Source organism: Mixophyes fleayi, chromosome 8 (assembly GCF_038048845.1).
Source record: "Mixophyes fleayi isolate aMixFle1 chromosome 8, aMixFle1.hap1, whole genome shotgun sequence".
NCBI classification, from domain to species: Eukaryota; Metazoa; Chordata; class Amphibia; order Anura; family Limnodynastidae; genus Mixophyes; species Mixophyes fleayi.
In genome coordinates, this window is record NC_134409.1 from 77,460,995 (window position 1) to 77,485,954 (window position 24,960).

Sequence of the window (24,960 nt, forward strand, 5' to 3'; positions counted from 1 at the left end):
AGGGATGCCCATCATACTTTAAATAGCTGGTTATTAGTATTTAAGGCATGTCCTTTATTTAAACACATTATTAGCACCTTTAAACATCGTTAAATTCATCTAGGATAATATTCTCCAAATACTTATTTATATTGCTAAACTACAAGGGTCTTGTACACAATAATCCGAACAAGTCTTCACATTAATACAAACAATGTATCTTCAAGATTGACGTTATTCTCACAATATAAGGCTTCATCTGCCACTCATAATAGAAATATTACATTGCGTCATTAAAGGGGAGGTTCCCCCACTATAAAGGATTGAGCGCCGGGTTAAGTCAGGTTCGCCTTGAGAAAGCTCAGTGCTGTGAAACGCGCATCGGAGTCTCACGCGCTGTCTTTCTCTTCTCTTTAAATTATGCTATATATCTTATTTGAAGGTACCTAGAATTTATAGGGAGTGGGGCGGAATGGAAGGGTCTCTATCAGCCTAATACAATATACGATCATTTCGATCAGCTTAAGCAATAGGTCTATCAGAACCATAGTGGGGTAACAGCTGAGCAAACGTGTACAACCCAAATAGACAGTGCTAAGCCAAGCCAAACTTTTTAATCAGCTCCGTTCCATCCTAACCGAAGGATACGCTATGCTCTTATAAGATTGTAAGACAGCGCACTAAAGTATACTTCATTGGGAACTAACAGCGATTAAAAATATAGGCAGCGCTCGAGTTACACACCCTCTGATTTAAAATAATACAATCTTTTGATATACTGGGTCTGTATATCGGAACTATATATATATCATTTAATCAATTTTATATGTCTCATTATAAAGAGGAGTTCGCTGGCTTATCCAGATATAGACTATTAATATTTGTATGTGCTGGTACAGATCGCAATATTTATCCATTCTGTAGCAACTACAATTGTTTGGTTCCTCTTACTTTGGGAATAGGAAAGAATATACAGCCACTTTCTATCTGATTATTGTGCTACATAAGTATTGCTTTTCAGCCCACTCCCATTAAGTCTGTATTATATAAAGACGTTAATTGGTATACCTCCTTATTCATTGATATCTTGACTTATATATTAATTGAGAGGACGGCGTGTACTAGCAATTATTGCTAGTCTTAACAGTTTATGTTACGTTCTTTTCCGGTCAATTTTTTCATTTACATCTTTTAATATTTCACTGTTCTACCCAAAACAATATTTTTAATGCATACTAATAAACCTTAAATTTGTTTTATATCAATTATATCCAAAGAGTGCCCCAATTAAGACACTTTGGTTCTCCGTTAATTTGATGTTTCTGACATTGTAAGATATCTGTGTCACGATCTGCCTGCAGCTGGCTGCTTTGTATTGGCAGCTCCTGCCTCCAGGACTATTAGACTTTATTATTTGTGTTTCTTTTTATGTGTTGCAGCAGTACCTCTATTCACCAGAGGTGCTGCTATTGTGCCTGCTTCTAGTCCCTTAGGAGTTAACCCTGCTGCACTAATTATCTCTGGCACCTGGGTGTTCCCTATGTATACCTGTCTCTCCCAGCATTCATTGCTGGTTATTGATGTTACACTCTGTGTTCACATCCTGTTATTCTTTGTTGTTACTACCTCCTGCTGTGCTCCAGGGTTTATGCTGCTTGGGATCTCTACATACATCCTGCTTACTGTATAATTTGTGAACCTGGTAATTACCTCTGCATTTCCCTGCACTTGCTGCCTGGAATCTTTCCATTCCTCCTGTTTACCTGCAACTGCTGTATACCTGGTAATTCTGCAAAGCTCATTATTACATCTTCTGTTCATACTCTTCAGCAATTAAACATTGAATGTTTTTCACCTTATTCGTGGCTCCTTTGCTGTATTCCTGCATTGATTCGTGAAAATCTGAGAAGAAGCTAACAGAAAAATAAGTTGTCTTTTGCCTATGCTTGGTGATTACGCTTTTATATGACTCCATTTGTAAAGTCCAGAGACAGGTGGGAAGTTGATGTGGGCTCGCTTGATGATGACAGGAAGTATAGTGTCACGGGCACTAGGAGTCTTTGCCCAGGATATCACCAGATGATGTTCTTACCAGAGTAATATAGCTGGTACTATGGTCCTCTGGTAGCAGGGTGACAAGGGAACAGGAGAATCAGCAGATGGTGAGAGAATGCCCAAGGAAAGTCTATGACTAGCAGCAACTGGTAATGACTTAGATGTATGAACACGAGGAACCAGATGGACAAGTAAACGTGAGGAGAGTCAGTGGTCTGCGTACAGCAAGTTGTACCACTGCTATAGTGAGGAGGAATGTCCAGGAGTAGAGAGGAGGTAGTGAAAGTCAGTGGTCTGCGTATAGCAAGTTGTACCACTGTCTATAGTGAAGGAATGGATTCCAGGTGCAAGTAGGTAACGGGGAAGTCAGTGGTCTGCGTACAGCAAGTTGTACCACTGCTTATGTGAGAGGATACTTGAAACCGGTGCCAATGGGAAACAGGAGTCAGTGGTCTGTGTATAGCAAGTTGTACCACTGCTATATATATGTGAGGAGGGGCACAAGGAGATGAATGGAATACTGAGGATACACGGGCACACGGAACTTGATCCCACGATGATAACCACAATACAATAATAACTGACAAGCGCTGCTGAAGTATACAAAGTCACTATAGAGATCCAGGTAATAGGAAACAAAGTCAATAGTAACAATAGTCTCAGTAGATGGAAGACTCCGGAAATGAACACAACACAGTCCAGACGGATATGCAATACAATAGCAAAGTCAATGGAAAGTATGCATACCACGGTTCAGGAGAGCAGGCTGTCAAGGAGACGCGCAGGGATACCTGAACGGCTGAACGCCGGCAGGAGGAGAGACCACTAGAGGATGGAAGCGGTAATCAGGTTGGTGCAGCGCACGGAAGGTAACCGGTAATCAACGGAGCAATACTCAGGAAGCAGTAGTAAGTAAAACTGGAAACATGATGAACACGGGAGAGTTGAGGCTGTCTGGTATCCGGCAGTAGTAGCGGAGGCAGCGGAGGAATGGCACGCTGAACATGGGAGAGTAGAGGCGGTCTGGAATCCGGCAGTAGTAGCGAAGGCAGCGGAGGAGAGACACGCTGAACACAGGAGAGTAGAGACGGTCTGGAATCCGACAGCAGTAGCAGATAGGAATCAGTGGAGAGCTGACATGATGAACACAGGAGAGTTGAGACGGTCTGGAACCCGGCAGAAGTAACGGAGGCAGCGGAGAGCAGACACGCTGAACACAGGAGAGTTGAGGCGGACTGGAATCCGGCAGCAGTAGCAGATAGGAATCAGCTGAGTGCAGACACGATGAACACAGGAGAGTTGAAGTGGTCTGGAAACCACAATAGAAGTAGACAGGAATCAGCTGGAGCTGAATACACGAGGAAACACAGGAACACCTTCAGAGGCTCATGGGGAATAAGACTACAAGATCAGGAAACTAGGTAATGATCACAGGTGGTTTAAATAGGGAGGGTTGCCTGATCATCCAATCAATTAAAAGCAACAGGTACTGAAGGTTTCATAAGGGCTGCACATGCGCAGACCCTCAGGATGGCGGACGGCCACGGTTCCTGAACACAGGAGAAATGGCACTCACAGTCCGGTGAGTGATATATAGGAGCAGGAGGATATTTTTATTAAGCTTGAAAAGGATTTATTCTCTTCAAGAAAATGCTTGTTGCTGCTCTTTATATTACATAGCATTTATTAGACTCCCTTTCAACTATTTCATTTTGGGATTATAACTACTGCCTGTCAGGATGAGGGCATAAATATAGTATGATGAAACAGAATATTAAATGTCAGGGCCCAAATAAAATAATTACATTGATACATAGAAGTGAACATGATTATTCCCTCAGATAAAAGTGTTTTAAAACATTTGGTCAATTAGCCCAGTAGGAGGTAATTAATTTGAGCAGACCATTTGTGAAGAAGCCAGCTTAAGATATCAGACATCCATTGTTTTTGATCATGTTTTCCGCTTTCTAATTAGAGGAGACTTCCTTTCAATAGGTATTGTAAAAACAAACTAACCGTTAGGTGTAAATTAGGGAGAGCCATGTGCCTAGGTGAGATCCTTGTAGACAAAATGCAAGCCATGAAGGCTCGATATGCAGGTATATAGAAATATGAACTTCAAAGAAAATGCCTTCATATTTCAACTTTGGGAAATCTGTGTGGCACTCCTTACTGAGGGGCAAAAACCAAACAAGGGTTTTAAAACATAGATACCAACTATACAGGGAACAGCTGTAGTCACATGTATTTCGGGATAAGATCTGGGGGTAAATATATGATTGTCCGATTTTTTTCAACTTGTCGGAAATCGACGGATCAGGAGCACCTACTTTCACATGTTTTTTGGAATGTGCAAAATAAAACAAAATTTGGGCACGGATCTCCATTTCCTGAGAAATCTTACAAACAATCCAATACTAACTGGCCCCAAAAAATTGCCTTCTAGTTCTAATCAAATTATTTGCTCTTCCACATCATAAAATAAAACATTTATTGTCAAAAGTCCTGTTTAATGCACATAAATATATTGTGATACATTTAGCACGGTTAACCTTAAGTAATGGCTAAAAATATCAAACCAATCCCATCCGTAGCAAGTCAGAGTGAATCCATTAATTGCGGCAGGGAATGTTTGAGAATATTTGAGATTTATGGATAGATACTCCTCTCACAACCTAATCTACAATCTGATTTTACACTGGCTTTGTGCTATCATAATGAAAATTGTAATGCAATTTCCTTTTTATTGTCAACGTTTCGCAAAAGCTGTCTTACTTATTTATTTGCAGTGTTGAGCAATGTTGCCCTGTCCTCCCATTTCTATACCCTTGTCTTTGCTATATAAAGAAACTCAAATAGAGTATTTTAGAAATATGCATAGGACATGGGGCACTATCAAGCCATTTTCATAGAGTGGAAATTGCTCAGTGTCCCTAAAAATGCACAATTTTATCTAATTTTAATAAACTTGCCGACACAATGGAATCTAATTTTTCACAGCTCCACAAAACACCTCCAATCTGTCCAGTTACGCCACATTCACAAATGTCACAATTTTGTGCCGTAAATCCATACACTTTGCAGGAAATCTAGGTCCACATGTACAAATCAAGGTGCACAGTGCTACCAAAGCAGATTGAGAGGCGCACCCCAGTCCAGTATGCGATAATGTATGTACATAACATTCTCAATATTTTTGTATTGGGACAAGAAGATGGACTTTATTCCTCAAAAAATATTTGTATAACCATTACCTTTCCAGATTGTATTAATATTTATGTTTACAATCTTGCCTCTCACATACTTTTCTGTCTTTAGAGTTTTAATTTTAATTATCTCTCATTCTTTTATTTAATTTCCTATGCTTTTCTCTATTTTTTCAAATAAATATATTTATAAATATATTTATAAATATATTATATTTATAAAACTAGATAAACAAGCCTATATTTTTGTGGAAATGAAACATTAAACACTCACTCATGACATGGTGAGATAGGTCAGGTGTAGACAATTATTCAGCTTGAGTCTTAGCCTGCCAACTCATTACGATTTTTCTTTATCCATATCAGCATGACTGAAGGACTTGGCCAGCTGACTGATGGGGTGTCTGGGCTTGATGACTTCACTCTGACCCATGAATACCACATGTGGCCTGGATATGATTATGTAGGGTGGAGCAATGAAAGCTTCCCCAGTGGATACGTGGAATTCATGTTTGAATTTGACCGAATAAGAAATTTCACGACAATGAAGGTTTGTTGCATAAAGTACTTAGATATATTGCGTTAAAGTTTTTACTGCTCTCTATAAATTGTTTCCATATCTAATTTATTGAATCCTGTTAGAAAAGCCTCTGATTAGAAAAGAGGAGCTAGCAGCTGACAGCTGTCTATACTATAGCTTAGCTGAGATAGCTCAGTTCTTCTGTCCACATTTTACCAATGATGCATTGGGTGTTGTGCAACTATTATTTGTTAGTAGACCACTAATTCACCCATTGTGACAGACAAAAATGTTGTAATTGAATGTTAAATTGCAGAAGTGTGTTAAAAATAAATGTTAGAAGATTAAAAAAACACATTATTTTTGTATCTCTGAAACACATTTTCCCTGAACATCATAGGTACATTGCAACAATATGTTTTCAAAGGATGTGAAGATCTTCAGGGAGGTGCAATGCTTCTTTCGATCTGAGGCCAATGAATGGGAAGCCAATTCTGTCTTATCTGTCTTGATACTGGATGATGCAAACCCCAGTGCCCGCTATGTCACTGTCCAACTTCACAATCGCATGGCTAGGGCAATTAAGTGCCAGTACTATTTTGCTGACACTTGGATGATGTTTAGTGAGATTACTTTCCAGTCAGGTAAGTAATATTCAAACCACAATGGCGAAGTAGTGTTGGCACTGTTGAACGTTTCACTTATAAAGTAAAGGCAACATGGATTATACATAAAGGATACAGGAAAAAAAACAAAAAAAAAAACTAACACTAGTTTAAACCTAGTTACCCAATATTTTGACTTTGATTAAAAGAAAAGTTCTCAAAGACAAAATAGACAGGAACCTCTGGACAAAATATTGTCAATCAAGATATTATCATAAACTGATAATCTGATCAGGCTGCATTGCATAAACCTTTTGTGTGTATGGTAACGCACACAACTCAGTGTTCTATTGAGTATAGCTTCATAGTCATATGATCAGATGAGTCATTCTTCACTCTGTTTATTACTAAAAAATAATAACATGTGTTGCACATGCCAAAGATTGTTTTATTTGTTGATGAATTCTAGCAGATTCCTTATTGCATGGCATGCATTTAGTTTGCGTGGTTTAAGTCCACTCATACTCTTTAGAGAGAGCTAAATTTAAAATGTGGGGACAGATTAATAGTTGGGGTAGGGCATGCCCTAGATCAACTTTAAATTTCAGTGTACAAATAAAGCAATGAAGTGATTGTGTGATACATGGAAAAGCAGACAGTATTTAACTTATGTGCAGAATAATAAACTAATATGAACCCCTTGCATTGTAACCTGGTTTTTCCAAGGCAAAAACTTACTAATGTTTTTCCTTACTTTACTTAATGAATCAGGTCCTTTGGGGGGAATTCAATTTACCCGAAGTACCGCCGCGTAATAGATATTACTGTTATTATGATAATATTAACCCGGTTTTATGCTCGCAGCTCAGGAAGCTGCGAGCAGAAAGCCGGCGTTAGAACTATCATAATAACGTTAATTACGTGCACTATTACCGTAATAATGGTAATAGTTTTAGCGTGGCGGTACTTTGGTCCAGGAAAGGGAAACTTCCCTTTACAAGGCAGCGCCACTTTCAATTTAAACGCGGAAGACGCCGAACTCACGGGTGTTGAAGAACCCGGAGCTTAATACATTTACCCCCTAGTCTAATGTGGATATTCATCCACAACATAGTCCAATTGGCAATAGAATAAGAAAAAAACATATTTAATAACGTGAACAGCTCCTTACGAAGCTGCGCTGCTGAATGACGCTCTCCTCAATTGACTAGATGGCTCAATTACCACTAAGACAATCACATAAGGTTTCTCATGCTAGCTGCTTGTTTTGTTTAATAGCTGTTGACCCTATCTATCATTTGAGTGCAATTTCATGTTGCACTGTGGTTCCATATGGGGCAATTATTATTTGAGATATATATGTGTATATATATATATATATATATATATATATATATATATATATATATATATACATATTATATTATATTTCCATTAGAATTATGTTGTGAATGAAGATTTCAGGGTTTTGCCATTTAAGTGGTGAAAAAGAGTTTTTGGGGTGTCTATTTAAATAACAGATTTTTAACTCTTTGGGGTAAATGTATTAACAATTTTTTCACCTCGCTGCTATTCGGCGAGTTTGCAGTGAAAATTTAAACAGTAATGGCTTTAAACACATTGTTTTGCCTTTAAAGCCATTGCCGCTTTAAATTTTCACTGCAAAATCGCCGAATAGTGACGCGTTGAAAAAATCGGAAGTTAATAAATTTACTCCCTTGTGTTTATCTTTATTTTTTTCTGTTACAGCTACTACATGTTACATAGTGGCTGCTGTCAATCATGGGTATACTGTTGCTTTTGGTTCCATAAGCTCCAGTATGCAGAAACAGTTAATGACGCCAGGGCTTGCTGGGACATTTTGTGCCAAAATAGCTGGGACCATAGAGGGGGCATATGTTTCACTGTTATGGTCCCTATTCTTTCACTCACACTATTGTTGCCAACAATCTGGACTTCTTATATAGTAAATCCCAGAGGGGAGGTCGAAAGGACAAGTGCAGGGGTGTGACAACACAATTTGCACTATCATGACTTGGTCACCTGCTGTACAATAACAAATTTTAAATCATCTTACAGAATGGGCCAGAATGGAGCTTTGATCATGCTATTAAGCCCTACCCACTTCTGAAGAAAGTGGCACAGGACCAAGGAGAGTAGTCTACTCTCCTGTGAGTCCAGAGTAAGCAATCAGTGATAAATAATAAAAACCTAAACCAAAAAGCGCTCCAAAGACAAATGTAGCCCACTCCACCTCTAAGTTCTAACCACAAAACTTAAAAATACAGAAATACAGCAAAAAAATAAGGAGAGTTCCGGCTCTAATATCTTTGAAACATAACAATAATAATAGTCCAGAACAAAGTCAATCTACTTATCCGGAATTGTAATTATATTTCATACAGTAACTTCTCTGATAATCCTTCCTATGTGGAAGTATATGAAACAATTCTCAAAAAAAAAAAATATAACAACAATTAAAAAATGATTGCAAAAACATATCACATACAGGTGCAACACATGTTAATCATGAAAAAGTGATAACACTCATTTAGACATTGAAGTTATCAGCATGTTTATAGTAGAACTTTTCTGAAAATCCCTTCAGATCCTGGAAGCGAAGTAACATTCCAGTAGAGTGAAACAAAAGAAGGGAATAGAAAGAAAATCCTCTCATGTAATATTTTTAATAGCACTTTAATAGCACATACAAAAAATAAAAAAAATAAAAACAACAGACTTCTTCACTCAAGTGTGTTAAGACTCCTACCATATGGATGATAGGAACCAGCATGTAGATCTTATCTCATATAGATGTGTAATTGTTCAGAAACCCGGGCTGAAGCACATCAGAATATCCCAAATAGAAAAAACAAATCCAGCTGGAATAAGTCTGCAATCACCAATGCATCTCACTACCGAAGTATCTATTGCAAGGTCGGAGGAGTTACAGTTCCTGTAGTATTTATGTCTGTGTCCTCCATTCGTCAATTGATCATAGATGTTTGGTAAAAATTCAGAAATAAAAAATATGCAAAAGTCCGCTGTAATACCTCCAAACAATTTATTACCAAGAAAAAACATATGATGAGACCATGCATTAAACATAATATAAATAGCATTGGTTTAATAATTGACGGTATAGAATACTGAAAGCAAAAATACGTGGCTGGTCAAATTCATCCCAACACATCATAAATTGTATACTTAATGAACAGTATTACAAAGTCTACTCTACAGTTATAATAAGAGCACACATGACAGCAAAAGAATTCAATAACCAAAAAGTGATATGAATGTAATGAAAAGCTGCTAGCGTTCTTCACTTGCTAAATCAAAAACCCTACCAACATCTATATTTATTTGAAAGATGATATATAATAGATCTTAATAAATATTTTATAGTGAGGGCAAAAATACAATAAAATAGAAAACCGAACAACCTTGTTGAGCAGGGGTAATGATTGAGGTAGCGGATTCTGGCACTAATCAAGATTGATGCTGGCTGACCAGAGGTGCGGAGTCTAACAAACTCTCTGATGCTGCTGAGAGCACGCAGGTCGCGGTGCACTGGTCTGCCTCAATATGTAGCACTACGGATGTAGATAGAGAATGGTATGTCGGGATGCCAGTAATTGAAAAGAGAGGTCTGACAAGTTGAATCCGGGTACACAAGCTGGTGGCGAAGTGCAGAGTCAGAAGGCTGAATCAGGGTTAGGACAGCCGAGTCTGGTACATGAGAGAGCGACACAATCAGGAGGCAGGGATGAGATCAGGAATAGCCGGGTCTATAGCAATAGGAGACAGGTACAAGGCAGCAGGTAGTCAAACAAGCCAGGATTCGGTACCCTGAAGAGCCAGGAGTCAGTACCATGGAGAGCAGAGATTTGTCAGCCAAGCAAGTGGTCTGTAGCACAGGAATCAGCAATGACACAGACAGGCACAAGAGTACTGAACACAAAGACAGGAGTATTGTTGCATACAAGTCACTCTGACACTGTACGAGTGTCGGAGCGTCATTTATGTACTAAAGATTTCAAATCCCCCACCCCAACATGCGGTCACGTGACCGTCGATACCCGGAAGTGCTGTCCAGGTCACAGAGAGGGGAAATGGTGCTGGAGCGAGGGAAGGTAAGAATCGTAACAGCGGGTATGTTCCGAAATAAAAGTTGTGCATAAATAGCAGTAATCAGGGTGAAAACTATAGAAAAATAATCAAATAACCATTATTAATTCTAGTTCTGAATTTTCACAAAATATGTATGATTAATTAATGACTGGAGGACAGAGACTATGGATAGTAACAGGAACTGTCACTCCTCCGAACTTGAGAAAAATACTTGATGATTGCAGACTTCTTCCAGCTCTCTATTTTGGGGCATTCTGACGTGCTTCAGCCCGGGTTTCTAAACAACTACACAGTGTCGGATTGGGGCATGAAGGGGCCATAGGGGAATACAACTGTAGTGGCCCACCAGAGGAAGTGTGGCCAGCCACTAGAGAAGTGTAAACAAACAACTAGAGGGGGCGTGGTAAGCCCACGAAGGACAGCTAGCACCATAGTGTAGTATATAAAGAATGCAGTGTGTATACTTGGCCTCCCCCTTAGATTGGGCAGTCACGAAAAATCAGATTTGTCCCACTAGAATCAGAACATTTGACAGACTGTCCTGCTCTCTCCTACCTGTTCTTATCGCTTTCACCACCTGTGGCTGCTGGTTTTGGTTTGTCTGGATTCTGGAATGTTGGGTGCCCTAGTTGGAAAAAAAATGGGTACATTTAGAAAATTCCAACCAGCCCTGATGTTAAATTGAAAGAACCCATGATTAATAATTTGGCCTTCTTCCAGAACCAACATTAAAATAATAGTATTCCCATTCAATAAATAGATATATATCTCTCCAATGAACCCCAACATTAAAGTAATAGTATTCCCATTTAATAAATAAACCTATTTTCTTCCCTCCAAAAAGCCCCAGCAATAAATTAATAGTATTTATATTTAATAAATATACCTATTTTCCACAACCATCACTGCCATTATATAGTTTGCATTCACATTTAATAAATAGACCTCATTTAATAAATAGACCTCATTCTCCCTTAACTCACCCCCACATTCAATTAATAGCCCCCATACCACCAGAATACTGTGGTCAGAGAATGACTGGCTAATACCAGCTAGAGCTGTATTATATACACTCAGTGTTACAGAGAGAACAATGCAGATGACTTGCTTCTATAGGTCCAGGCTTCAGGAGGGTCCAGTGTAAACAGGTCATAGGCTAGTTTAAACAACCCCCTCCAAGGATGAGGGTCAACATTCCAGATGATTCTCCCGCCCAGAAACCAGTTTAAGCTATTCTATACACAATACGCAGTCAGTAACAGTTTAAACATTTATTCCCTAACATCGCTAAGTAGAGTATGCAGTGTGCAATCTCTTCGGCGAATGAACGGACAACTGCTGATGAATAGGGAATTAAAATGATACTAAACATGACACAGTTCCTGCAACCTGAACCTTAAATAACACTAAAGTGTACATATAATCATAATATATGAACTAATAATAAACTAAATACTATCTGCTCATAAATCACTGTGGAATGGAACCAATATAAATCTGAAATATATAAATAACTAAATGTGGGAGTGCGAGTGTGTGCGTGCGTATTTTACCGCGTGTTACGTGGCATACCGATCACAATCGCACGGTAAAACAATATTAACCATTATACTTTCGTTCATCCAATTATACAACTTCGACAGCCATGCTGCTTTTGATCCCCCCTTCATCACACTGCACCATGCTGCTTTTGCTGCCCCCTTCATCACACTGCGCCATGCTGCCCCCACCCCCCTTCATCACACTGTGCCATGCTGCTCCCCCCCTATTCACACTGTGCCATGGTGCTTTCCCCCCCTCCTTCATCACTATGTGCCATGTTGCTTTCCCCCCTTCATCACTCTGTGTTATGATGCTCCCCCCTTCATCACTCTTTGCCATGATGCTTCCCCCCTTCATCACTCTGCGCCATGATGCTCCCCCTTCATCGCTCTGTGCCATGATGCTCCCCCCCTTCATCACTCTGTGTCATGATGCCCCCCAGTCTTGTGTCTGTTCCCTTACTTACCTTTCTATTAGCTTCTTTCATCTATTTTCATCTCTTCATCTCTTCTCTTCTGACTTGCTTGCTGGCTCCTCTCTGCGCAGGTCCTCACTGAATAAGTCGGGCGTGATGATGTCACGGTCGACAGTAAGTGTGAACAGAGCAGGGAGGAGGTAGGAGGGCGTCAACGCCGCAATGAGGTACTTTTTTTAAAAAAAATTAGTACCCTGCTCTGCCCCTCCAACGAAGAGGGTGGAGCCATCAAGTGTTGGGACCCACCGGTGAATACCCCAGCCCCCCGGCAGGCCTTTCCGTCCCTGACTGCACATCTATATGAGATAAGATCTATATGCTGATTCCTATCATCCATCTGGTTGGAGTCTTAACGTACTTTAATGAAGGAGTCGGTTTTTAATTTTTTTATTTTCTGTATGTGCTATTAAAACATAAATATTTGACATTTACAACCAGTGGCAAACTGGGCCCCCTTAAACATTAGACCACTGGTTCCCAACCTTTTGTAGTTCGCGGCACCCTTAGAGTCTCCAAATTTTTTCAAGGCACCCCTCAAAAATAATTACTGAGCAGTCCTGTTTTAGAAGTAGTTGGGTCAAAAAATTATAATAAGTATTTAGGTCAGGACAGAAATACTTATTTAGTTGTATGCAAAAATGCCCCCTCTGCATCCAGACACACTGCCCCCTCTGCATCCAGACACACTGCCCCCTCTGTATCCAGACACACTGCCCCCTGTCACCCTGTCCCCCCTCCTCTGCCCTCTCTCACGATGTCCCCCTCCTCTGCCCTCTCTCACGATGTCCCCCCTCCTTTACCCTCTCTCACGATGTCCCCCCTCCTCTGCATTCTCACGCTGTCCCCTCCTCTGCCCTCTGTCCCCTCCACTGCCCCTCTCACGCTGTGTCCCCTTCAACTGCCCCTCTCACGCTGTGTCCCCCTCCACTGCCCCTCTCACGCTGTGTCCCCCTCCACTGCCCCTCTCACGCTGTGTCCCCCTCCACTGCCCCTCTCACGCTGTGTCCCCCTCCACTGCCCCTCTCATGATGTCCCCCTTCACTGGCCCTCTCACGCTGTGTCCCCCTCCACTGCCCCTCTCACGCTGTGTCCCCCTCCACTGCCCCTCTCATGATGTCCCCCCTGCACTGCCCCTCTCACGCTGTGTCCTCCTCCACTGCCCCGCGGTGTCCTCCTCCACTGCCCCGCTGTCACTCTCCTGTGCCCCTCTGTCACTCTCCTGTGCGCCGCTGTCACTCTCCTGTGCCCCTCTGTCTGCCCCGCTGTCACTCTCCTGTGCCCCTCTGTCTGCCCCGCTGTCACTCTCCTGTGCCCCGCTGTCACTCTCCTGTGCCCCTCTGTCACTCTCCTGTGCCCCGCTGTCACTCTCCTGTGCCCCTCTGTCACTCTCCTGTGCCCCTCTGTCTGCCCCGCTGTCACTCTCCTGTGCCCCGCTGTCTGCCCCTCTGTCACTCTCCTGTGCCCCTCTGTCTGCCTCGCTGCCACTCTCCTGTGCCCCTCTGTCACTCTCCTGTGCCCCGCTGTCACTCTCCTGTGCCCCTCTGTCTGCCCGCTGTCACACTCCCTCTCACTCCTCTGCACCGCTGTCCCCATCCTCTGCCCGCTGTCGCGATCCCTCTCACTCCTCTGCCCCGTGCCAGACATAAAAAAAAAACAAAGAACACATAAACTTACCAATCCGTCGGGCGCCGGGACCCAGCAGCCTCCTCTCTCCCGCAGCAGCTTGTTACTGACGTCGATATTCAGTGACAGCTGCGAGAGAGAGGAGGCTGCTGGGTCCCGGCGCCCGACTGATTGGTAAGTTTAGTTTATGTGTTCTTTGGTTTTTTTTTTATGTCTGGCTCGCGGCACTCCAGTGACAGCGCCGCGGCACCCCTGGGAACCGCGGCGCACAGTTTGGGAACTGCTGCATTAGACAATATGTTAAAAATGCTAGTGACATTTTAGTAGCTTGAAAATATAATAGACGTTCCAATATTATTACTGTATGCAACTAAAATTTACGTTGTATTACTATTTTAATAAAATCATTTTTCGAGGATACTTTTTATTTAAGAATATAATAAATAACTCTGAAAAAATAATTCTGATTCGGGTTATGTGAGGATGATGCATATATAGGCTCAGATCTTTATTATTGCAACTGTGCAATGAAGCTTAGCAGGGAATACCAGCCTCGGATCGTGATGTGCAGCCGGAGTCAACTTTGTATTGAGCTATTGTATACATTGCAAAGACAGCAAATATTTTTTATTGCGGCCTCAGTTTGAGTGTACTTCGTCTATGCAAGTTGATTCAACACAAGATAATTCATCCATCAATCATCATCCATCAATCAGGTTAGCATTATTATTTGGTAAGTGTTTAAAGGTGTTATCTGTGAGTGACAACTTACAGTTCTGCCAAGTAATGATGGTACAGGATAGGGACTTTTTGATCTATTGACTGAAACATTACAGCATTTTAAAATTGATCTCCAAAAATGTTTATCTGATAGTACAGATGGAGCTGCAAGCTACCATGGCCAGTATACTATTATTATTATTATTATTATTAATTTTTATTTATAGGGCGCCACAAAGTATCCGTAGCGTACAAGGACAAACAATGGCACAGTACAAGGTGAAACAGCACAGTACAAGTAACAGTAAGCACTATAACTCTGGGGGCTCAGGCACAGCATGAAAGAGAGGGAGGGAGGGGAAAAGTGAGTACAGGCAGGTAACTATGGCCCAAGAGGGTGGGCACGGATGACAGGTTGAGAGTCACTGAGGGGAGCGGAGAGAAGCGAGAGGAGACAGAGGGCAGAGGGACTGAGAGGAGGTGAGCTGAGTAGCTGGAGAGCGCAGTTAAAAGTGATGGAAACAGAAGGTAGGAGAGCCCTGCTCAAAGGAGCGAACAATCTAAAGGGAGGGGAAGACAGACAGACACATGGATGAGACGGAGAGACGGGAGGAAGGGGGAGAAGGGAAGAAGGGATGAGAAAGAGAGGTAGCCGACCGGTGGGAGTTTAGGCATGAGACTGGAAGGCTTTAAGGAAAAGGTGGGTTTTTAATGTTCGTTTGAAAGAGGACAGATTAGGGGAAGTTCTGATGGAGCGGGGGAGCTTGTTCCAATGGAGGGGAGCGGCGCGGGAGAAGTCTTGGATACGTGCGTGAGAGGAGGTAATCAGAAGGGAAGAAAGGCGACGATCGTTGGACGATCGCAGTGAGCGGGAGGGAGTGTGAATAGAGATAAGGTTAGAGATGTAGGGAGCAGTGGAGTTGGCGAGGGCCTTGTAAGTCAGAGTGAGGAGCTTGAAAAGGATTCTGTAGGGGAAGGGGAGCCAGTGAAGGGCTTGGTAGAGTGGGGATACAGAGATGGAACGGCGAGAGAGGAAAATAAGCCTAGCAGCGGCGTTAAGTACAGATCTAAGGGGAGCGAGATGAGAGAGGGGGAGGCCGATAAGGAAAAGGTTGCAGTAGTCCAAGCGGGAGATAATCAGAGAGTGGACGAGAGATTTGGTGGCATCCTGGGAGAGGAAGGGCCGAATGCGGGCAATGTTGCAAAGCTGGAAATGGCAGGATTTGGCGAGAGAGTGAATGTGAGGGGCAAAGGAGAGAGAGGAGTCGAGGATGACACCTAGGCAGCGGAGTTGGGGAACAGGGGAGATAGATGAGTTGTCAACAGTGATGGAGAGGTCAGAGGGGAAGGAGGTACGAGAGGGAGGAAAGACAATGAGTTCAGTTTTAGCAAGATTGAGTTTAAGAAATCTAGAGGACATCCAGGAGGAGATGGCAGAGAGGCATGCGGATACCCTGGAAAGAAGGGAGGGAGAGAGATCAGTAGAGGAAAGGTAGAGTTCAGTGTCATCAGCATAAAGGTGGTACTTGAGGCCGAAGGAGCTGATGAGTGCACCCAGAGAAGAGGTGTATAGTGAGAATAGTAAGGGTCCAAGGACAGAGCCCTGAGGGACCCCGACTGGAAGGGAGGAAGAAGGGGAGAGAGCATCAGAGGTGGAAACAGAGAAGGAACGGTCGGCAAGGTAAGAGGTGAACCAGGAGAGGACGGTACCGGAGAGGCCAATGGACTGAAGGGTGTGAAGCAGGAGGGGGTGGTCAACGGTGTCAAAGGCCACTGAGTGGTCGAGGAGAATCAGGAGGGAGTAGTGGCCCATGGCTTTAGCCGAGAGGAGATCGTTCGTAACTTGAGCCAGGGCAGTTTCAGTGGAATGGAGGGGGCGTAAGCCTGATTGGAGAGGGTCAAGGAGGGAGTGTTCAGAGAGGTAGGTGGAGAGACGGTTGCAGACAAGTCTCTCGAGTATTTTGGAGGCAAATGGGGGAAGGGAAATGGGGCGGTAATTAGAGAGTGAGGTGGGGTCAAGATTGGGTTTCTTGAGAATGGGTGAGATGAGAGCATGTTTAAAGGCGGAGGGGAAGATGCCGGTGGAGAGGGACAGATTAAAGAGGTGAGCGAGGTGGGAGCAGGTGGAGGTGAAAAGGGAGCGAAGAAGGTGAGAAGGGATGGGGTCCTGGGGGCAGGTAGAAGGGGGGGAAGAAGAAATGAGAGAGTGGACTTCCTCACTCGAGGTGGGGCGGAAGGACAGAAGGAGTTGGTGGCTGGGGGGAGAGGGGGGGAGAGTGGAGGGGGGAGGAAGGGCGAGAGGGGGGGTGGCAGAAGAGTGGGTGGAGGAGGAGATTTCAAGTCTGATGGCCGCGATTTTAGAGGAGAAAAAGGAGGTGAAGTCAGTGGCAGATAAGGAGGAAGGATAAATAAAGAAATACAAGTGGAAAAAAATAAAAATAAGGCCTACAAAGGAAGCCGAGAACAATAAATACAGTACAATATGGACTAGGGTGAAAACAGGAGAATGAGAATGAGAACAAACCCGGGAGATGAGACAAAGTCACTGGGAGAAAGTCTGTGAATTCTGAGATGAGACAAAGTCGCTGGAAGAAAGTCTGTGACGTCTGTGATTGCCAGGAGACTTAGAAGCAGGAGCTTCAGGCAGCGGGTGTCCAGAGGAGTGCAGGGCCGATTACCACAGGTCGCTGTAGTCCTCAGGAGAGCCAGAGATCAGGAACGGCAGCGGGCAGCAGGCAGCGTGGAAGGCAGGCCAAGGCTGTGGGTGTCCAGGGGAACTTGTCAGGAAGGCCAGGCGGCAGTGACCAGGAGACACAGGCAGCTCAGGCGGGAGGAGACAGCGGACGGATAAGGGTGATTAGGAAGCGGTACCAGAGACCTTGCAGAAACCAATGATGTATCATTTTTCTCCATTAATAGAGTCTTTTGGACATTATTTTCCAGCACTAGCAAACTCTAGCTAAATTCTGCTTTATATTTGTTTAGGCTGTATGCTCTTTCAAGCAGCAAAGTCATTCCTATAATTGTTATAATACCCTGTATCTTCTACTAGTTTACAAAGTAAAATTACTGATGTGGCTGATCAATATGTTCATATATGGCATACTTGCTGACTTCTTTAAATCGGTGTCTGGAGCATACTGGGAGGATGTGGGTATGCGGTGGGCGGGGCTCATTAAGTCACGTCATTGTGGCCCCACCCCTGTGATGTAATGATGCAAACATGTCATTTTACAGCGAGAGGTCAAAATGGCACAATTCCCTGGGAAGATACTGGAGGCTGCCATACTCTCCTGGGAGCCGGGAAACCTACATGGAATCCGAGAGTCTCCCAGACATTCCGGGAGAGTTGGCAAGTATGATATATGGTGCTATGCCCATGTCTTGAATTGATAACTGAAACAACAAAATGTTGCATGCCTGCAGTTTCTTGTTCAAGTTGCTCTAGAATTTAGCAACTTTTGTGAAAACCTCATACAATAGAATGACTATATGGATAGAAGTTGTTGGAAAACATCTAGGACAAGAAAAAATTAAACAATTAAAGCTAATTGGTGAGACAAGATGGTCAGGAAAATCCAATGCAGCAACAATTATATTTGAATATTTTGATGATGCCGCTGTCAGTACTTTTGTAATTCTATTGACATGCTTATCAATGATACAAGATTCAGAAAAGTTTGATGCAAAAACAAAACAAGAAGCATTAAATATTGACTCTTTGGAAACAACATTGCCAGTTAAGAGGCAGAGAAGGAAGAAAAGGATGGCAGATGAGCAGGGCCTGATTAAGGGTTCTGGCTGCCCTAGGCTAATACGGCCGCAGCGCCCCCTCCCCCCACCGAATATATAGGTGTATAGGAACACTCCTGAATATGAATGTTCAGGAGTATTCTCCAACATTCAAATTTAGACAGATTGTGCCATTGTCTCTTACCTGTTCTTGCTCTTCTCTCTTGCATCTTTGTTATCCTCTCAGTGGCTTCTGGAAAGTTGGCGTCCTGTTTTGAAAATGCAAAAATTTATTAGAATGCAAAATGTTAATGTAGCGCCTGCGGGGAACAGGACAGACGCAACCCTAAAGAACTTACCTTGTAAACGATGGTCACCTCCAGTCCGCTTCTGATATCCCAGCTGAGATTTGATCCCAGCAGATCCGCAGCCGCAACCCTTGTCACCTCCAACCACGTCCCTCTAGGAAAGAGACAGAGATTACGGCCGTGCCTACCAGGTAAGGGCTGTCCAAGAATACGGCAACGAACAAGGACACTCTCAGTCCAAGCCCACTTGCCGCCTCCTCACTTGCTCTTGCCAAGGCACGGGGGACTACAGGCACTTGAGACCAGGACTAGTTCCGCCTCAAATACCTCGCACACCTGCCGGTGAGGGCCTAACCGAAAGGGGGAATCTAGCGTGATACTCACCGGGACACTCCCACTTCCGATCTGGTTCTCCTGCACCTCCCCGACACCTGCGGATGACAAGGAACACACAGCCTCCCTCTGCACTCTCAGTGAGACTAAAGGTGTGCACCCACAAACGCTAAACTGACTGCAACAGCGACCCAACCCTAACAACACTCTAATGGTCGGAAACACAACAAAGTCAAACAACTATGACTAACTAGGTGTGGTGCACTAACGGAACTGCTCACTACACACTACGGGGAACACCAGCCGGTGTTCACGGACTAAACCAGAGTGCGGTTCCTAACCCCCTCACCCAGGTCGTACCAAGAAGCTGCCTTCTTGCTATGGGGTCACCCACGGATCCTAAGGACCGGCTGCACGAGGCCCGACTGAGGCTCACTGGAACAGCGCACTAACCTGCGTACAAACTGCCGCCCGGAACAGCCGATCGAACTGAACCGCCCAACTGCCTACACCCAGATATCGAACACGTATCCCACTTCGGAACCGCCAGGTAACCTGCACGGAACTGAGGACTGGGACTCCCAACCTGAACCACGGGACGCCCCCTGGAACTGCGTTGAGCTGTGCTGCACTGCCACTGACACACTCAGTCACCCCCTCTGGAAACCAGTGCGACCCCAGAGACCTAAGGGACGGGAAAACTATGTGTGTTCTTCCCTGACTATGTGTACGCTGGTAACTACCCTTGTCCCCACAGCACGGGTTAGCACAGAAAAACACAGGAACAAGAGCCTACCTTTAATGGGGGCCTGACGTCTTGCCCCTGGACACAATTATGTAGCACACCCCCCAAAATACCGTAATACAAACAATACTCACCGCACAGACAGAATAAATACAGTATACAGTACTTTGCACGCTACTCATCAGAGCACACCGCTGCTAGCCAACCAGCCGGTTGCTACAGCACCCACAGGAGCCTCCGCTCTAATGTACCTCCTAACTCCGTGTGCTCACCTTACACAGGACCGCGCCTACTCTCACGAGGCTCTCACGCCTCTACCACACCACCAGGGCCGTCTGCCCTTCACACCATGTGCCTTGTGCACAGCGGCCTACAGAGCCTTGTGCTCTGACTATGGGCCTCAGCCCCCTCTCTAACTCAGGGCTCTGAGCCCACTAACTAGGGCCTTGTGCCATGCTACTGAGGGGCTCTAGCCCCTGCCTACTTAGGCCTGTGGCCTCCCTAACTAGCTGAGGGCCTTGTGCCCTTTATAGCCTATGGGCTACCAGCCCCTACTCAGGCCCTGTGGCCTTCCTATGGCCTCTAGGCCACTAACTACCTAAGGGCCTTGTGCCCTTGCACCTGGGGGCTCTGAGCCTCCCCCTCTCTAACCACTAACAGGGGCTTGTCCCCTTTATCAATACGGCCTACTGGCCCACTACTTATTCGGGGCCTAGTGCCCAAGTCCCTGGGCCTTGTGCCCCTAATTTACTCTGTCCCACGGGCCTTGTGCCCGAATGTGGCCACGGGCCTAGTGCCCGAATTTAACGTTGACTTACCTGCTCTGCTCAGGAATCTCAACTTGCCACGCCGTCTTCTGCCTTCTTTCTCCGGGTCTTCCAGACCCTCCAGCCGGCGGCGCCTCTTCTCCCGTTCGGCGCGGGTCTTCTGGCTGCTCCAGAGGCGGGGGCGCTCTCAGCCCTTACAAGGGCTCCCCGCCGACGATTTCCGCTCCGGCGGCTTCTTTTCTTTCTGCACTCCGGACGTCCCACGACGGCCTTCTCTCTCGGCCGCCGACTCTCTTCTGAGAAAATGGCGCCACCCGGCGACTTATATAGTTGCCGGCTTGACGTCATCAGCCGGCGCGAGCGCTGATTGGCTCACGTCGGCACCAATCTTTTAAATGGCTGGGCGCCAGCCGCGATTGGCTCGCGTATCCGGCCGCTGATTGGCCAGCGGGGAAAGATGAGCCCTGATTGGCTCATCCTTCCTCCGCTGCCAGAACCTGGGGAAAAGAACGCATACTTACCGCCGCTGGATCGCTGGATGGGTAAGTAAGTTCTTGCTTCTTTCTTCACCCTCTTGCTGGGCACAGGAACCAGGGGCATCTTCAGCCCCTCCAGGGGCGCAGCCATGCCGGGCGTCTTCGCCCTCTTCCCGGGCACCAGCTCCTGGACACCCGGGGGCTTCTTTACATTAACAAGCCCTGAATGATTAGGCCCTTTAGTTAAAACAAAACACTCCATTATGGCCAGCTAAAAGTATCCCATTGTACAGGCATATATAAGCAATATTTGAATATTTGTGGTCAATCAAACACAAACCTCTACCAGCCCCATCTCACTAATATTTAGTATTCTAGTGATTGCTGAGACCACAGAGAGCATCCATGTGACCACTACACAATCATGAGATTATGCCCCCCAAAGCTGCTCTATTTTTTAAATACCCCCTGCAGCCATATTCCTTAACCACCCCCTCCCCTCCCGCAGCTATTTTCCTTAACCACTGCTGCAGCCATTTTCCTTACCTCCCACTCTGCATCCATCCCCCCTGCAGCTATTTTCCTTGCCTCCACTCTGTAGCTATCCCCCCCGTCACATCAAAACTCCCCCAGTCACATATATCAGCCCCCCTCCTCTGCCCTCCTTCACACATATCAACCTCTCTCCCTCCCTATAGATTTTCATGGCAGCCCACCCTATAGATTTGTATGACAGTCCCCCCTCTCCCTCCCTATACATATGCATGGCAGTCCCCCCTTTCCCTCCCTATAGATATGCATGGCAGTCCCCCCCCTCCCTCCCTATAGATATGCATGGCAGTCCCCCCCCTCCCTCCCTATAGATATGCATGGCAGTGCCCCCCCTCCCTCCCTATAGATATGCATGGCAGTGCCCCCCTCTCCCTCCCTATAGATATGCATGGCAGTGCACCCCCCCCCCTTTCCCTCCCTATAGATATGCATGGCAGTGCCCCCGTCTCCCTCCCTATAGATATACATGGCAGTGCCCCCCCTCTCCCTCCCTATAGATATACATAGCAGTGCCCCCCCTCTCCCTCCCTCCCTATAGATATACATGGCAGTGCCCCCCTATCCCTCCCTATAGATATGCATGGCAGTGCCCCCCTCTCCCTCCCTATAGATATGCATGGCAGTGCACCCCCCCCCCCCTTTCCCTCCCTATAGATATGCATGGCAGTGCCCCCGTCTCCCTCCCTATAGATATACATGCCAGTGCCCCCCCCTCCCTCCCTATAGATATACATAGCAGTGCCCCCCCCCTCTCCCTCCATCCCTATAGATATACATAGCAGTACCCAGGGCCGGACTGGGACTAAAAATCAGCCCTGGCATTTAAAGCACATAGGCCCACCTCTGTTCCAGATAGAGATGAGCGCACTCGGATTTCCTGAATCCGAGCCCACCCGAACGATGCCAATCCGAGTCGGATCCGAGACAGATCCGGGTAATGGCGCCAAATGAAAAGTTGAAACCGAGGCTTGGAGTCATAATCCCGCTGTCGGATCTCGCGATACTCGGAACCTATAAATTCCCCGCTAGTCGCCGCCATCTTCACTCGGGCATTGATCAGGGTAGAGGGAGGGTGTGTTAGGTGGTCCTCTGTTCTGGTAGATCTCGTGCTGTGCTGTTTAGTGCTGTGCTGTTTAGTGCTGTGCTGTGCTGTGCTGTGCAGTATCAGTCCAGTGGTGCTGTGTGCTGTGCTCTGTCAATTTTGAGTTCAGTGGTGCTGCTGGGTCCTGTGTGCTGTGTCCTGTTCATTCCAGTGGTCCTGTGTCCCATGCTCTGTGCTTCTAAGGGCATAGTTGTTTCCTCAATATTCCCAAGTGTTTAAAAAATTAAAAAAAAGTTAATAAAAAAAAAATACAAAAAACTAATTAAATTTTTTTTTATTACAACAAAATTTGCCAAACCAATCCTGCAGTATAAGCCCATTGGTACTGCAATATTACCAAGATCACACATTCAGCAGTAAAAGTCCAGTGGTACTACTGCAATATTACAAAGTTCACACATTCTGCAGTATCAGTCCAGTGGTGCTGTGTGCTGTGCTCTGTCAATTTTGAGTTCAGTGGTGCTGCTGGGTCCTGTATGCTGTGTCCTGTTCAGTCCAGTGGTCCTGTGTCCCGTGCTCTGTGCTTCTAAGGGCATAGTTATTTCCTCAATATTCCCAAGTGTTTAAAAAATTTAAAAAAAGTTAATAAAAAAAAAAATACAAAACACTAATTAAATTTTTTTTTAATTACAACTAAATTTGCCAAACCAATCCTGCAGTATAAGCCCATTGGTACTGCAATATTACCAAGTTCACACATTCTGCAGTATCTTGTGCTACATATAATGGAGACCAAAAATTTGGAGGATAAAGTAGGGAAAGATCAAGACCCATTTCCTCCTAATGCTGAAGCTGCTGCCACTAGTCATGACATAGATGATGAAATGCCATCAACGTCGTCTTCCAAGCCCGATGCCCAATCTCCTAGTACAGGGCATGTAAAATCCAAAAAGCCCAAGTTCTCAAAAAAAAGCAAAAAGAGAAACTTAAAATCATCTGAGGAGAAACGTAAAGTTGGCAATATGCCATTTACGACACGTAGTGGCAAGGAACGGCTTAGGCCCTGGCCCGTGTTCATGACTAGTGGTCCATCTTCACCCAAGGATCTTAGCCCTCCTCCTCCTCCCCCGACTGCAAAAAATTAAAGAGAGTTATGCTGTCAGCAACAAAACAGCAAACAACTCTGCCTTCTAAAGAGAAATTATCACAAATCCCCAAGACGAGTCCAAGGGTGTTGGTGGTTGTCAAGCCTGACCTTCCCATCACTGTACGGGAAGAGGTGGCTCGGGAGGAGGCTATTGATGATGTAGCTGGCGCTGTGGAGGAACTTGATGATGAGGATGGTGATGTGGTTATTGTAAATGAGGCACCAGGGGGGGAAACAGCTGATGTCCATGGGATGAAAACCCTAAATCCCGTGGTCCAGTTGGATACACACCAGCAACACCCTCCTCGTCAACTTCCTCCACGATCTCTATCAGATTGAGTCCTGCAGCCCAAGTCAGCAGCCAGACTGAGTCCTCTCCAATACGGGATTCATCCGAGGAATCCTGCAGCGGTACGCCTACTACTGCCACTGCTGCTGTTGCTGCTGTTAGTCGGTCATCTTCCCAGAGGGGAAGTCGTAAGACCGCTAAGTCTTTCACAAAACAATTGACCGTCCAACAGTCGTTTGCCATGACCACAAAATATGATAGTAGTCACCCTATTGCAAAGCGTATAACTGCGGCTGTAACTGCAATGTTGGTGTTAGACTTGCGCCTAGTGTCCGCCATCAGTGGAGTGGGATTTAGAGGGTTGATGGAGGTATTGTGTCCCCGGTACCATATCCCGTCGAGATTCCACTTCACTAGGCAGGCGATACCAAAAATGTACAGAGAAGTACGATCAAGTGTCCTCAGTGCTCTGAAAAATGCGGTTGTACCCACTGTCCACTTAACCACGGACATGAGGACAAGTGGTTCTGGGCAAACGAAGGACTATATGACTGTGACAGCCCACTGGGTAGATGCATCGCCTTCCGCAGCAACAGCAACAGCTGCATCAGTAGCAGCATCTACAAAATGGCTGCTCGTGCAAAGGCAGGCAACATTGTGTATTACAGGCTTTAATAAGAGGCACAACGCTGACAACATATTAGAGAAACTGA

At 45.0% G+C, this 24,960-nt stretch overlaps 1 protein-coding gene across 4 annotated transcripts in view; it reads left to right on the forward strand.

The window, feature by feature from the left end:
• Window positions 1-24,960, forward strand: part of DDR2 (discoidin domain receptor tyrosine kinase 2) — a 516,782-nt gene that overhangs the window by 297,247 nt on the left and 194,575 nt on the right. For all 4 annotated transcript variants that reach the window (XM_075182767.1, XM_075182764.1, XM_075182765.1 and 1 more), the window contains 2 exons: window positions 5,607-5,790; window positions 6,161-6,404. In XM_075182767.1, coding sequence (XP_075038868.1) covers window positions 5,607-5,790; window positions 6,161-6,404 — 428 coding nt within the window. The remainder of the gene's footprint in view (window positions 1-5,606; window positions 5,791-6,160; window positions 6,405-24,960) is intronic.